This window comes from Protopterus annectens, chromosome 11.part0 (genome assembly GCF_019279795.1).
Source record: "Protopterus annectens isolate FY-2018-M chromosome 11.part0, PAN1.0, whole genome shotgun sequence".
NCBI lineage: Eukaryota > Metazoa > Chordata > Ceratodontiformes > Protopteridae > Protopterus > Protopterus annectens.
In genome coordinates this window covers 1,142,296,277-1,142,312,874 of record NC_056745.1, presented here as the reverse complement: position 1 = coordinate 1,142,312,874, position 16,598 = coordinate 1,142,296,277, and the positions used below count along the sequence as shown (strand labels likewise).

The window sequence follows — 16,598 nt, the reverse complement described above, 5'->3', positions numbered from 1 at the left end:
TGTGTGTGTGTGTGTGTGTGTGTGTGTGTGTGTGTGTGTGTGTGTGTGTGTGTGTGTGTGAAACAGAGAGAAAGAGAGAGTGATGTGTGAGTGAATGCATGTATGTAAGCAGAGGAGACTGCCTGTGAGAGAGATCGAGAGAGAGTGAGACTGAATGTGTGCATGAAAGCAGCTGGAGACTGTGAGAGATTGAGAAAGAGGGTGAGACAGATCTTGTGTGAGTCAATGTGTGTATGAAAGCAAAGGAGATTCTGTGTCTGAAAGCAGAAGAGACTCTGTATGTGTGTTTGGGAGACAGAGAGAGAGAGAATGGGATGTATGTAAAATTGTTGTTTCACTTTTTATTTTTTTTAAGCACTATAATATTTTTCATATATATTTGATGCAAAATGCTTCCTCCAACGCCATTAACATATACTACAACAAGTTTGAAACATTAGGTGGAGGAACTATTTTACATTAAAAAAAAAAAAAATATATATATATATATATATATATATATAAAAATAATATAATACTTAAAATATAAATAAGCAAATAAAACACAATTTTACAGTGAGCCCATTGTCTAAGTGCAATAATGCCCTCCAGGGTGTATGTTAATGTCAAGTGATGTAGAGGCCCTCGGCATAACACCCCTGGGCAGGTGTTAATTACACATTATACAATGACCCCTTCATTAATATTCCAAAATGTGCACGCTGATTGCCCAGCGTGCCTATTGTAAATCCCACAATATACCAATGGAAAAAGGTCTGGTCACCCGGACTTTTTTCCGTTAGTATAAAGCATCCAAAACTTTTTTTTTTAAATAAATAAAAAAAAAGAAAAAAAAAACAGAGCAGTGGAGACTCTATTTTCTCTGTTGCTTCCATTTCAAAGCATTGATGTACTGAGTATGCGTAGGAACGCAAGTCCCATACGCATGCACAGTACATCAATGCAAGGAAGCAGTATACCACCAGCAGCAGAAGAACAGTAATGCGCCATTATACAAAGACATTATTTAAGAAAAGTTAAGTATTTTTTTTCTTAAATAATGTCATTGTATAATAGCAATAACCGACTCCGTGGTTGTGGTATGTTGAAATTTACCCACGGTTGGCATGGTTTAATCACGAGGGCGAAGGGATTTGCCCTTGTGATTAAACCATGCCACCAGTGGGTAAATCTTCAATACACCATGTCGTCGATTATTGCTTAATTAACACACACCCTGTCAGACATTATTGCTTGCATACCATTTACTAAGGTAATGTCAGCATTTCAATATAATACAAGTCAATGATACATTTTTTCTACTGTTAACAGGACTCATCTTTATTCATAAGAGCAGTTAGCTAGTCAGTGTTTGCTTTTTAGTTGTGATTGCTGACAATGAAACAAAAATTGAGGAAGCTGCAGTGATTCAAACTGTACTGTGTTTCAGCAGAACTTTTGCTGCACGGAATTACAGGAAATAAGTGAAGCAATCAGAACACAGTCAAATGAATATGAGGGAGGGGGGGTCAGGAAAATATGAAAACAGTGACTTCACTAATGAAATAGTTCCTGGTTGCATCATTCCATCATTAAAGGAAATGTCACACACCAACAACAAAAATTGCTATGCAGCCATTTCAGAATCACATTTTCCTGATGAAGTGTCATGACAGTGTCTGATATTATCAGCTAGGATCATAGAATTAGTATGGTGAACATTTTTTTTTGGAAAACATTAACATATTTCCAACTGGTGAATGTATGTAGATACAGAACCTTAGCTGGCTCCCAGGTCTTGTGTCACTTAGCTCTTACTTGAAGAGCACCAAAAAAAAAAAAAAAAATATCCGATATCCAATCTGGTACTTCTTACTTTTGCTCTAAGAGTGCTGTGTCCACCTCTCTTCAAGTGAAAAGCAAAACAAAAAAAGTATTTTTTTCTTTTCCTAGAAAAAAATAACTATAGCAAGTCGTTACAACTTAAGACCACGTGTGAATTGCTGAAGCAAGAGTCCTGACAGCAGAAGCAGTACTGATGTTTATTTCAGTACCAACACAATGTCAAATAATTCTGTCACCTACACTAGTTGATTTAGAATTTAATAAATAAAAATACAGACGTATTAAGGCACAAATCAGTGCGCATTATACAGATATTATCCTACTCTTAAGGACTAGTAAGGCATCCACCCTTTAGGCCTGTGCTTGATAATATCCTGGTGAATGCGGTAATAACAGTGCAGTTCACCCTTGCTTAACTCTTTCTTACATAGTACACACTGCCTGTTTAACTGTAAATATTCAGGTCAGTCACAAGCATATCTAATTTCCATGTCACTATGTTTCTGTCAGCTGTATCTCAGTGGTTTTTATATTACATGTTTTCAGCCTTACAGCTATAGAGTGATTTACTCTAATTATTAACTTGCTATCTTTGAGTAGCTAAACTAAAAACCTGAGATGTTCAGTTGATGTCAATGAACTATGCCACTGTACCTTAATAATTTTGGATTTAACAGTTATTAACAGATACTAGAAATGATACAAAGAAAAATACCTACTCAGCTTCTTTGGCTTTCTCCAAAAGCTTCTTTATTTTTGAAGACTGTGTTTTCAGATTGTCTATATCTTTAGCATAACCATCCAGATTATTATGTAACTGTTGTATCTCCTTTGACATGTCATTTATAGTCTTATTTGTCACAGGCAAGTTAATTGACAAGACATAATTTGCAACCTTTTCGATATCTTCTGGACTTGCACCCTCTGTTAAAAAGATAGAAATGTATTTTAGGTCTAGGTCCAAATGAACAAAATATGGCTTTAAAACAAATTGCAGAAGTGCTTCAAGCAGTAATTTGACTTTTAGTTACACATTAGCATTTATGTTGCAAGATAATACAAAAAGGAATGACTCTTGCAAATATTAAAAAAAAAACAAAAGAGGTGAGAAATATAATTTAAAGTAGGCTGTATTTGTAAATTAGCTATATATAAATCAGTAAGCCCAGACATTCTCTAAAGAATATTTTTTTAATAGTCACTGGATAATTTTATGTTATTTATAAATTTCCAGCACAAAAGCAGATGTTGGGAAAGTCAGCTCATTATGTTTTCCATTTTAGCTGTACAAGCAAGCTAGCCTCTTAATATGCACAAAAAGACAAAATGCTAATAATAACAGTAATAATAATAAATAAAGTTTACTATATGTAGTAAAATGAAGGCAAGTTCAGCTTCATGATGACCAAGGAACAACACATTATTATTATTTATTTTTGCAGACTGTACAGCTTTTCTATATCTTTAGAGCATGGGTGCCAGAACCATAGAGAGAGGGGGAGGGGGTGCCCCCCCAACTTTTACAGCTGCAAGACCTGTTGGGAAAAATAAATGAAGTGGATTCAAGCACGGAAGTTAAAGGAGGACCCATGCGTCGCACGCAAACATGGATTCGAACGCAGAAATTAAAATAACTAAACTAGTTGTTCTTGTTCTTTTATTGCTCTGTGTTACAGGAGTTATTGCTAACGCTCTTCCATTGATGCTGACGTGTTACAGGAGTTATGCTGCCAGAGCCAGAGTCATGCCAGTAAGGAGAGTATTGTTCTTTAATTTTCAGTAGTTATGCTGCCCCCCTGAGTGCTGATCATTGCTCAACTTCTCTTACCCGATGCTGCTGCATTTTAAAAATGGACTGTCTGCAAACTTCTTTAGTGATGCTATCAAAATGTAATTTTTTTGTCAGTATAATATTTCCATTGTTGTTGTCCTTAATGTTGCTTACTATCAGAGTTTAGTTTAGCATACTATCAAATATTCAAGCTATGGAGCAAGAATAGCAGAGATCGAGGATTAGTGTAAAACTGTTTATTTATTGCTCTTTTTCCATTTTCACTTAAAGCAAATTATAACCACTTAATGCTTTCATCATTTGTGTGGCGAGATTTTATGTCAGAATATTGGTACTTCTATAGAGTCCATACAGACAAATGTCATAAGGGAACTGTGAGAAAAAAGACACCTCCTCCTTTAATTGGAGAGCACTGTGGAAAACTGATAATGACATTTGTAACTCTTGTTATTTACAAGGGATTATATACTGCCATTTAAAAATCATAAACTTAGCTGTAAGAAATTGATGATGATGGTAGTATTTCAGAAGATAGTTGTTTGCTTGTCTTTGACTTGCTGTTCAAAGGAGAGACCACTAATTCCATTATGCTGTGATAAGGACTGCGAGGGATTGGGGGAGATTATCCCATCCTGCATTGTCACTTTTTTTTGTTGTTGTGCTGCAAAAGGATTAGTGCTGCAATGAAAGACCTGCCTAAGTATACAATAAAATGTAATATGGAGTGTGACGATTTGTGTATAGGTGAAATAGGTGAGTAAGTATGGAGGATGAACAGACTGTAATAGTTTTAAGTAACCATCTGACAAAATGTCATTATTTTAAATATATGTGCCATTTTCTATGTAATATTGTTTATTAGCAAACAAACCTTTGTTAACTAAGTGCTCTTAGATATGCTAGTTATCAGTCAGACCTTGTGACATAACCGTCAGAACTGTATTTTAGAAAATCTCCACACCCTTTTGCTAAATTAGGCCTTTGAGTCACTGCCTGACATTTCTTAGAGGTAATGGTGCAGGGCAGACAGCTGTTTACTTGTCAACAACTGAATCATAATTACAGTGTCTTAAATTTGTATACCCAGTCATTCATTCATTAGGAATGCAGGGTATACTGATTAGTAACTGCATCTGAGACAAATAAAAGGTATATGTTTGTAAATGCTAGCCAATTATTGGCAATTTACATACTCTGTGAAACTAGTACTATGCATTTGAATGTTATTTAATGAAAATAATTCTAACAAGCTCTAACATGCACATTTGTGATTTAACTGATGTGTTTCCTTTGTTTTTGGTAACAGAGTGATATTTACTAGACTTAACAGCAATGTATTTTCAGGCTAAACTCGGGCAGGTAAAATAAATTTAAATCTAAGGTAACTCATTGACAGTGGATACAAGCAGTGTACTATAGTCAAGGAGTAATGATGATTCTAGTCTGTTACAAAACAAGAACAGATGTGTCATGATTAGTTCAGTAATATAGACACTTTTCATTAACACTGTTGTGAGAGTCACACCTCTTTCATTAACGCTGTTGTGAAAGTCACACCTCTCAACCTCTTAGCGCAAGAAATCTGGACAAAGCCTGACATAATGGGGGACAAATCCAAGTCTGGCATGTAAGACATCCTCCGACCTAATATAGATGGACCTCCTGAACATCAGCAAGTAAAATGGCATCAGAAATACTCATTCCATGTATCTAAACTGAATGTTGTGGAGAGGTGGACATATATCACAGAGGCTACCATTGTCCTAGAACAGAGTATCCATTCAAGTAAAACAAAGCTCATCCCTGTCCATATGCAAATGTAACTTGGATCTAAGAATGGGTAATAGAAAATGTACACCAGGATTGCCCCTCGTGCCACTAATGGATAGAGGCAGTTCCTAAATGCTGCATCCCTTGCATGGGTCCCCCCAAATTATCTGTAGTATGATCATGGTTATTCTCACTAGAGCTGATATACAATTATCAGCCATGGGATAGGTAAGACCAAGCAGGAAATGTTAATTCAAGCACTAAAAGGGAAATTGGCTAAGCTTAAAATATCCTCCAAGTGAACCCGTGTTATGGTAGTAAATAGTTTTAAAAATTGCCCTTTTAAGATCACTAGGTGCCCCTCTCACTCTCCTCTCCTCCCAGTCTTCAACAGCCTCTGCTTTAGAGTAGCCATCTAAGGTGTTATGCAACTGTTGTATGTGCTTTGGCATGTAATTAAGAGTCTTAGCTGTCACAGGCAAGTTATTAGATACAGCAGCAGCACTGGCACAATAGGTAGCACATTAGCCTTAGGTGCTAGAAGGCCAGCAGGCTGTGTGTTCTATTCCCAGTCCAGATGATAAATTGCTGACACTACACTGCAGCATTAGGGAGTGTACTCCTCATTGTGTGTCATCCTTTGGGTAAGATCCTAAAACAAGGTCCCAGTTGTTTGACTTGATGATAGCTCAAGTGCATGTTAAAGATCTCATGGCACCTACTAAAAGGAGAAGGGAAAGTTCCCTGGAAACTTGGCCAAATTTCCCTTTATATTATAACCACCACCTTGGATCTCTATTGAAAAGTGATCACTGGCCTAGTGTGACAAATCCACTCAACAATGGATAAATAAATTAGTATCATTGTTATTATAACAGTCTATGAATGCTGTTGTCAGCCTTTATCTGTCAGCTTAAAGAAACCCTTCTAAAAACATTGTAAATCAAAACAAAATGATTTTTCCCACTGAATCCCTACCTTGGTAATCTGGAGTGCAGCAAGACGGCCTTGAATTATTTCCACCTCCTTTAGTCTCATTTGAAATGGGTGAATCTGGTGTTGCACCTATCATTATAACATGGTTGTGTTTAGTTCAATTTAACTAATTTGCATGTCATCAAAACAACGCATTAAGACTTTCATACAGAAAATTTATATTGCTTTCTTGGACTTTCTGAAATAGAACATGTGCTAAATTTCAGAAATCAGGTTTACTTTGATTGAAAGGATTACCAACCAAAAAAGTGTCAACATTTTAAATTTTACTTCAATTTCAATATTTTATGTGCTAGCAGCTCTCACTTTTTTGAAAGTTCTCTGAAATACCAGGAACTACTGGACACAAATTTCTTAGCAACATACTTGTGTTTGCTCTATCACCTCTGTTCTGCCCAATTTTTTCTTCTGCTCTGTCCTTCTTAACTTTCTTAATGGTCTACTTTTTATTACATCATATTCTATCCTTTATTATACGCCTTATCATGTCCTGATACATGCTGGATAATTAAGCCATTTTTCAATTGAATTTCATGTCAAATCATCAAAGAACACATAATTAAAATAATAAAATAATAAAATTAAAAGCCAGTCATAAAAACAGACTTCTCCTTTTAATTAAACACCACGTTATAGATTAAAAATGGACTTCTCCTTTTATTTATACACCACGTTAAAGATTAAGTGCTTTCGGCCTGCTAAACAGGACTTCTTCAAAATCAGAAATAAATAAATGATTAAATTAGTTAATTAATTTTAAATTCTCAAAAAGCTGTAAAACTGTAAATTAATTCCTTAAAAACGGTTCACTGAAAATGCAAAAATTATAACTACAATTATCTCAGTATTTTCATGCAATATTCCCATACCCCTTAATCCTAACTGTAACCCTTACCCTAAACTTAACTTTAAGCTCTAACCCTGTACATGACCCATTTACATCATTTAATCTAACATCACCTTAGGTCCAAACTTTAACCCTATGGTCAATGAATTTTGGAAATACTTTATAAATATATTTGATTGGCTGACATTAATTCAATGGGACATCTCAGAAAACTGAATTTGGTGAAACAGACTCATAAAATGGTCTTTGTTCACATTATTCATAACTAGCAGCCAAGGAATCTTCCTTTTACACTTTCCAGTTTCTCCCTTTCCTTCTCTACTTGTTGAGATTTCACTGAGAAACCTTCCCAAAACATGCAATGTTTAAATCCTATATAAGGGTTATTTTGGATATAATACCTTCATGTTGCTCTTGCTTTTGAGTGACACTTAACTGCATAATACAAACATGCCTCTTGTTCCTCTCTTATTTCATAAAAACTAATAATCACAGAAGTAAAATCGAAGAGCCTTGTACCAAGGATTTATTGGTTAAGACATTAGTTGTAGTAAGTTTTGGCAAGCTTATTTATTCATTTGCTTACTTTCTTATGTATGTATGTATTTATTTATTTTAACTATAATACAATTTTATTTCTTTTTTTCATAATAATTTATTGAAGTAAAAAATTACATAAACTTGAGAAGAGGAAGTCAAGTAATACAGAGAGTATGAGAACTTTAGTGGACTGTATTCAGATAATGTTTTAGCAAAAGCACAATGAAATAGAAAATAACTTCACTATTTAACACTCTATAAACAGAATACCAACATTTCAAAATCATGTATTACATACACTATTCAACCTAAAATTGTACACTTATGTTTATAGTGAGGAGTCTGTAAATAACAACAGTGCTAAAATGTGATAAAGTTGTATAGCTTAATTACAACTTTTCAATAAGCACCAAACAATGTAAAACAACCCACTGAACATGAGCTTTATAAATTCAGTCATATAACACAGAACAATGAGTAATAATTGTCATACTCCTCTCCATTAACAATAAACCTTTCCTACAGTTATGCAGAGTATTTGTATTTAACATTTGATACAGATAAATTCAGTTGTGAGGTATTTTCACCTACTGTCTGTGAAGCTGTAGCCCCCACACCTCTGTAATGTCACCCACGCAGGCTAGGAAAATTGGCAAGGCCCACATGAAGGGCTTCCCATATGTTGGAACTAGCAGCAGTGTCCAGGTCAACACCACAATACTATGTGGGCACCTGCATGGCTTTATGGCCTCAGCAATACACAACAGGACAAAATCAACTCCCTCAAGGTAGACTGAACACCTGTGATGGACAGCAATAATACACAACTACCATCATAGGTGGAAATAATCACAGGATGGGACAGGAAGGAACAGGTGGCTCATTGGAAGCCATGCCACCTTGTTCTACACAAGCAAATAAGGTCACAGGTGATGTGCCCTAAGGCTGTCTTTGAGTGCAAACTGGAGACATCTACCAAGGCCAATCACTAGGCCTTCCAGATGTGTGTCTGCAATTCCCGAGGCAACACACATATTTGCTCTGTAGTGGTGGTCAATAACACCACATACACATATGCCATGGATATAGGCAACCAGCTGCAGATAGGTGAAGTGTAAACATCACCCCCCTGTCCCCCCATAGGTACACATGAGCATGTACAGCTCCTGCTCCCCTCCCCTCATGATCAGGAAGCAGGTCTGTAATGCCCTCTCAAAGGTAACACATAGAGGTCTTCATAGGCCTGATACCATTCCTGGCTGCATCCAACATGAACACAGGCATGGGCTCTCAAACCCATTCTGCAGTGCAGTCAACCACAGACTGTGCACTGGTGTCATCCTATCTGCATAGAGGACAGACAGAAAGTTTATAGAAAATAGGTTATGCATTACCATTAATGTTCAGAAGGATACAAGTCTGAAACTGAAATGTATGCCAATATATCATGACAGCAGTCCTCAATGACATGGCCGAAAACCTCAATACTTTCCATTTAATATAGTAATATAATATTACTATCCAATAGGTGATAAATAAAAATATGCAGCTCAAATCCCCAAACCAATACAGTGTAGTGGTCAGAGTCCCAGCTTTGCATGCAGGCATATACAGTTCAGGTAATACAACAGGTAATCCAAATTTACATGGGAAAGCAGTGTTAAAAGTGCTATGTTCATATTAAAATACGAGGTAAGTTATTTTTGTCACCCAGGGTAGTGTACCTGGTGTAAAATGGATATGTGAGTGCATATAACTTGTGAAAACACCCATGTATACACATGTCCCATAAGAGTATAGTTACACCCTTGGTACTGTAATGAAAGCACATACAGCCATGTCATGTAATGGAAATCATATACACTTACAAAATGAAGTCATTAGTGTGGTATATTATGAGAATGAACTGTGAGCAATGGTTAGCAATGCTCAACTATGCCTAGCAGGTTTAACAACACATTTCTGTTGTCCTCACCCTTCTCTCTCTCTGGGGTTTGAGTGTCCAAATTCACCTCCAAATTCTGTACAAATGCACAGCTGTTGCTGTATAAGAAACGGACAGCTATGGACCTTCCATACACCCTTCCTGCACATTTGTAGCTATCTTTCATACTGTTCTTCCTCTGTGTGTCCCTTTTCCACCACTTTCCTATCACCCCTTTCTCTTTTCTTTTAAATAATTAGTGCAGGTGTAAGCATGAGTAAGCGGTTGTAAGAGCAACAAAATTATCAACCCTGCCAGCTCTTGAACCCAGGGCCCTGTACGCCATAGCCAGAGGAATGTACCACTACACCATTTGAGTTGTAGTGACTACTGATGCTTTTTCCAACATATGCTCCTTCAACAGTAGGGAAAAGATTCTGTAAAATCAGTCAGGTTTCGTATTTATACAGATGCACATGTATATATGTATGACAATGCATATGTATGTATGTATGTATATATATATATATATATATATATATATATATATATATATATATATATATACACAAATATATTGCTCTTATAAATGTAGAATGTTGGCAGAGTGACAGGGTTTGTTTCAGCATACATGTTCTGAAGGATGTGATTTCTGAAACTGAAATGTATGTCATCATTTACTGTCAGAAATCCTCAGAGCATCACAGTGAATTACCAGGGATATGAAAATAATGCATCTGTGGAACAGACCAGAAATATGAACAATAAATCTGGACATACTGCAACAATCCACAGTTTTGGCCGCAAAAGCTATTTCCAAATACCCTCTGTGATGCTGTTGTTCACACACCTCCATGAAGTCCCCCTCACTGGCAAGGAAAAGGGCCAACACTCACATGACGTAATCAATGATAGGAGTGTGTTGACATGACATTGGCTATATGAATAACACAGCTGTCCTGCATGCAATTATCAAGTGGGAACACCAACTGATGCACAGGCCATCAGCTGCTCATGAGCATTTCCTACAAAATGCAAGCTGCTGTCTATGCAAAACAGATGTACACCCTACATCCTTGAGAGAGAGAAAGTGAGAGAGAGAGTGAGAGGGAAACAGCAAAAAGAAAATAAAAAACAAGCAAGAAATAACCACCTACACTTGAATAAAACAAACAGGTATGCCAAACAAGTAAGCATGTAATGGACTGCAGTAGAGGGTATGTAAGAATGGGAAATAGGAACTGTAACATATATGTCTCAACACGACTTGTTGTACTGATGCATTGCTCATCAGAACCTATGGCCATAGCATCTGGGTCTGTCTGCAATGACATAGATCATAGGCCAGGCCCCTGAGTCACCCCAGGAAAGGATGGATCACATATGACTACTAATGCAGTGTGTGTTGAACAATACTGACTGTGACAATGCTAGGTCAGCTACTGGGATGTCGTACATATCCATATCTTACTTTTGAAAACAACTATGATATACTTGTTTGTCTCTGAAATGTGAGAGACCTATACATGGTATTTGCATAATAAAGTACTGTTGCACACGTGCATTTTGAACTGTATGTGATATACTGAGCTCATACCATTAAACTGTCCAGTGTTATGTACACTGACCATATGTGTGCCTCATATCTCTAGTCATTTACTCATACAGTTGTGTTATGTCTGGCAAATCATTGGCAAATCTGTGAAGACTGACATCACAACATCTTCTTTTTCTTCTGGCTGTTCCTGTTAGGGGTCACCACAGTGGATCAACTGTTGCCATTTCTGCCTGTCCTCTGCATCCTGCTCTGTCACACCAACCACCTGGATGTCCTCTCTCACCACATCCAGGAACCTTAACTGAGGCCTTCCTCTTTTCCTCTTACCTGGCAGCTTCTTCCTTACCATCCTTTTCCCAATATACTCAGCATCCCTCTGCAGCACATGTCCAAACTGATGTAATCTTACCTCTCTGGATTTGTCTCAAAACCGTCCAACATGGGTTGACCCAGTCTTATACACATTGCTAATCCTGTCCACCCTTGTTGCAACCAGTGCAAACCCCAACATCTGTAACTCTGCCATGTCCAACTCTGAAGCCTGCCTTTCTATCAGTGACACTGTCTCCAACAACATAGCTAGTCTCACTACCCTGTTGTAGACCTTGCCTTTCACTGTTACTGGTACTCGTCTGTCACAAATCAATAATGAAACTCTTCTCCACCCTCTCCATCTTGCCTGTACTCTCTTCTTCATCTGTCCTCCACAGTCAACATTACTCTGAAATGTTGATCCAATCATTTATACTCATCCACCTTTGCCAACCTTTGCCAACTCTACTCCCTGCATCCTCAACATTCCACTACCCTCCCTCTTATTCATGTACAGATATTCTGTCAGTCCTGCTGACCTTCATTCCTCTCCTCTCTACAGCATATCACCACCTCTATAGGGTCTCCTAAATCTGAATGTTACTCTCAGTACAGATCACAATGTCATCTGCAAACATCATAGTCAACGGGGACTCCTGTATGATCTTGTCTGTCAACCTATCCATCGCCATTGGAAATAAGAAAGGGCTCACAGCTTATCCCTGATGTCATCCCACCTCCACCTTAAACACATCTATCACTCCCACCGCAGACCTCACCGCTGTCACACCACCCATTTACATATCCTGTACCAGTCTTACATATATCTCTGCCACTCATGACTTCCTCATACAATACCACAACTCCCCTCTAGGCAACCTGTCATATGCTTTCTCTATGTTCAGACAGACACAAAGCAACTCCTGAACTTCTCTGCACTATTCCATCAACACTCTCAGAGCAAACATCGCATCTGTAGTGCTCTTACCTGGCATGAAAACATACATCTCACTACTACGTATCACTGCCCTGCTTAACCTAGCTTCCACTACTCTTTCCCATGACTTCATGCTGTGACTGATTAATGTTATCCCTCTGTAGTTACTACAGTTCTGCACATCAACCTTATTCTTAAAATGGTACACAAAGACTTTCTCTCCACTCCACATGCAACCTCTCACTTTCCTAGATATGATTTAATCAATCTGGTAAAAAACACCACTGTCATTTTCCCTAAACATCTCAATGCTACCACAGGTATGTCATGTGGACCAGCAGGCTTTCCAGTATTCATCCTCTTCATAGCTATCCTTACTTCCTCCTTGGTAAGCTGTTGCACTTCCTGATTCACCATACCCACATCATCCAACCACCACTCTCTCACTCTTCATTCATCAGCTTCTCAAAGTACTCTGTCCATCTGCTCAACACACTCTCCTCGCTTGTGAGTACATTTCCCTCATTATCCTTTATCACCCTTATCTGCTGCACATCTTTCCTAGCTCAGTCCCTCTGTCTAGCCAACCGGTATAAGTCCTCTCATCCATCCTTAGTGTCCAACCTGTCATACATGTCTTTATATGACTCATCCTTAGCCTTTGCCACGTCTTTCTTTGCCATTCACCTCATCTCCTTATATGCCTGTCTATGTTCCTCATCTCTCCAACAATCCCACTCCTTCATCCCTAACCTCTTTCTCTGCATACTGTCCTGTACTTCCTCAGTCCACCACCAGGTGTCCTTGTACTCCTTCCTCCAGCCACATGTCACACCAAGCACCAGTCTAGCTGTCTCCCTTACTAGCTCTGCTGTACTTACCCAGGTATTTGTTAAATCGTCACTGCCACCCAGTGCCTGTCTTAAATCTTCCCTGAACACCTCACAATCACCCTTTTCCATTTCCCACCATTTGATATTTGGTGCTGCCCTCACACTCCTCCTCCTCTTGATCATCAACGTCATCTTACAGACCAACAGTCTCTGCTGGCTAACTACACTTTCCCCTGTGACCACTTTACAGTCTCCCATCTCCTTCAAACTGGCCATCCTACACTGGATATATTGCCCCTGTGTGCATCTCCCTCCACTCTTGTATGTCATCCTATGCTCCTCCCTCTTGTTATAGTATGTATTCACCACAGCCATGTCCATCCTTTTTGCAAAATCCACTACCATCTCACTGTCTGCATTCCTTTGCTTAACACCATAAATACCCATCCCTTCCTCATCCCCTCTGTTCCCTTCACCAACATGGGCAGTGAAATCTGCTGCAATCACCAATCTCTCACCCTTGGGTACAGTCATCACCATGTCATCCAACTGACTTCACATTTCTCTTTCTCATCCATTGCACAAGCAACTTGCGTAGTATATGCACTAACAACATGATCGAACATTTAGTTAAGTGAATAACTAAACTTCGATCACTAATAATCGCACACACAAAACAATGAATGGCAGTTTCCACTCAGGGAAACAATGCCATTGCCCAATGCAAAAATAAATACACACAAATGAAGTGGGGGGCTTTGCCCCCCACAGCCCCCTAACTAAATATAGCAACTCCAAAATCGCTCCACATTGAAGAAAGGGCAAACTCCATGCAACAGCCAAATTACTTGCTTTCCCTGAGTGGAAACTGCCATTCGCAGTTTTGTGTGTTTGATTATTAGTGATCGACATTTAGTTATTCGATTAAAAATATAGACCCCCATCATTACACCATCAATTTCCAGACTCATAAACATCACTCTATCAGAAACTCATGTCATCCTCCAAAAACACCCTTGGCATGCTGTTCCTTTCAGGATAACCCCCTACCCCCTTTCCCGTCCCATCCACACACTGATAGCACAATTGTGACCTGCCTCCAATACACCTAGCCATACTCCCCTTCCATCTGGTCTTTTGCACACACAATATATCCACTTCCCTCTGGCCATCATATCAGCTAGCTCTGTCCCTATACCAGTCATACTGCCAACATTAAAAGTTCTTACCCTCACTACCACACTCCTAGCCTTTCTTGTCTCTTCCTGCCATATGAGTGTTGGACATCCTCCAGGGTATGTCTATCAATGCAAAGGCTAATGTGCTATTGAATGACTCAAGTGTGTTACAGCAATATTAAGACAGTGACACTAATTTTGTCCCATTTCCCCCATGTATGTGAGGCATCTTACAGATGCCCTGCTCTAACGGGTTGAGAGGGATGACTGGGCAGCAAGAGTGTGAAAACAGAAATGTATATCAGGTATTACCTGTGCACATGTCAGTATGAGTAGGTGTATCTGGCTGCCTCATAACAACAGACATGGGGTGCACATGTCAGTTAAATAAGCTGTACATTTTGTATACATGTGTAATCTTAGTTACTGTGCATCCAGCAGTGACATTGCTACAGCTACTGGTTGTTGCATTGCTCTGACATAGCCATGGGTACTACAATAAGCATGATTATCTGTTTGAAATTGGAGAGGTGTCCAACTGCGTTATGACTGTGTGTCCACGCCTACTACAAACAGCTATATGAACACCAACATAGCTGTATGGACTCAGCAATGCCTTACTTGTAAAACCTGCCTCCACCAACGTAGAGTAAACCCCTTTTCTGGAGAGCAGCAATGCACAAACCACAGACTTGGTCCCTGTATTGGCTGTACTGGGCAAATTGGGAGCTGGCACTAACTTGGCATCAAGTCAGCCTTTGTCTGATCAAGTATATAACATCACAGGTGGAGTACTGTAAGGCTAACTATAAGTGCAAATTGGACATATCCACCAAGGCCAATCACAAGGCCATCTTTACATATGTCTGCAATCTCAGAGGCAACAAACCAACCCGCCCTGTAATGGTGGTCAATCAGACCACATACACACACACACACAACATAGCTATAGCCAACCTACTGCAGATAGGTTTAGGGAAAACGTCACCCTCTGGCTCAGCATCACTATAGGTGGATCTGGACAGCACCGACACTCCTCCCCTTATCACCAGTGAGCAGATACATACTGCCTACTGAAAGGCAACAAACGTAAGTATCCATGGGACCTAATAACATCCCTGTCCACATCCTGCATGAACTCAGGCATGTGCTCCCAGCTCCATTACACACTGTATTCACACCAAGCCTTGGCACCATCCACACCCCATCCATATGGAAGATGGTCAATGTCATCCCTCTACACAGACATGAATGAGGAGTAGAGGATTATGAACTTAACTAGCCCTCATTGGGGGAATATGACACATCAGGACCAGCAGTGCAATGCAAGCAGATACAGATACTGATACAGATACAGTGCTGATAGATTACAGGGGTATGTTGTGGTTGTGAATGGTGGCTACTGGTATTCAATGTAGCTGAGCAGGTTCTGTACATACTGTTGCCAAATGTATGAGGTCCTGTGATGTGTTTCCCTTTTTATGTCTTCCAGGTGCAATATTGCATCAGCAAAAGTCTACTTTCTCAGCGGCTGAGACAAATATAATAGAAACCATACTACAGAACCATGCCATAATGTTTGGCTGGAGCCAGCAACATCTGTGGGAGAGGACTGGCCTGTGGGATGACCTTGTCCACAGGGTAAATGATGTCAGCCTGCATGCACGTACATACGAGCAGGTCCGGCATCGTGTAAATGACCTCATACGCCACATCCGGCAAAGGGCTGCTGCATTGGTCAGGGACTGTACAGCCACAGGTGGTGGCCCAGCCATGAAGCCCCCACTGACACCCACTGAGGAGCTCCTCAGCAACCTTAGGGCACCCATCCTGGTACAACATCAGGGTACAGACCCCCCACATGCTGGAGGTGGGTGGCACCTAGACAATGGATGAGGAGTGTGCAGGTAAGGCCCCAGTGGAGATTACTAGACTAGTGTAGCAGACATAGTTGTATTTGTAGAGTATCTGCGTGCATGTGTCAGGTCAGATTGCAGTTGTGGATGGGTTTTCTAATGCACAGAAGTGCACATCTATGGTGAAGGACAGCAAATGGTGTAGTACTTGGGGTTGTACTATAAATGTGC

General features: G+C 39.3%; 1 protein-coding gene across 2 annotated transcripts in view; it reads right to left on the bottom strand.

Annotated features, from left to right (window-relative positions):
* The window catches only part of LAMB4 (laminin subunit beta 4), a 1,139,974-nt gene that overhangs the window by 76,263 nt on the left and 1,047,113 nt on the right, over positions 1–16,598 (bottom strand). The window contains exons 31-32 of one of the 2 annotated variants that reach the window (XM_044088495.1): positions 6,365–6,451; positions 2,544–2,748 (exon numbers count right to left, since the gene is read on the bottom strand). In XM_044088495.1, the coding sequence (XP_043944430.1) occupies positions 2,544–2,748; positions 6,365–6,451 (292 nt within the window). The remainder of the gene's footprint in view (positions 1–2,543; positions 2,749–6,364; positions 6,452–16,598) is intronic. The other variant, XM_044088496.1, reaches the window with a different exon arrangement.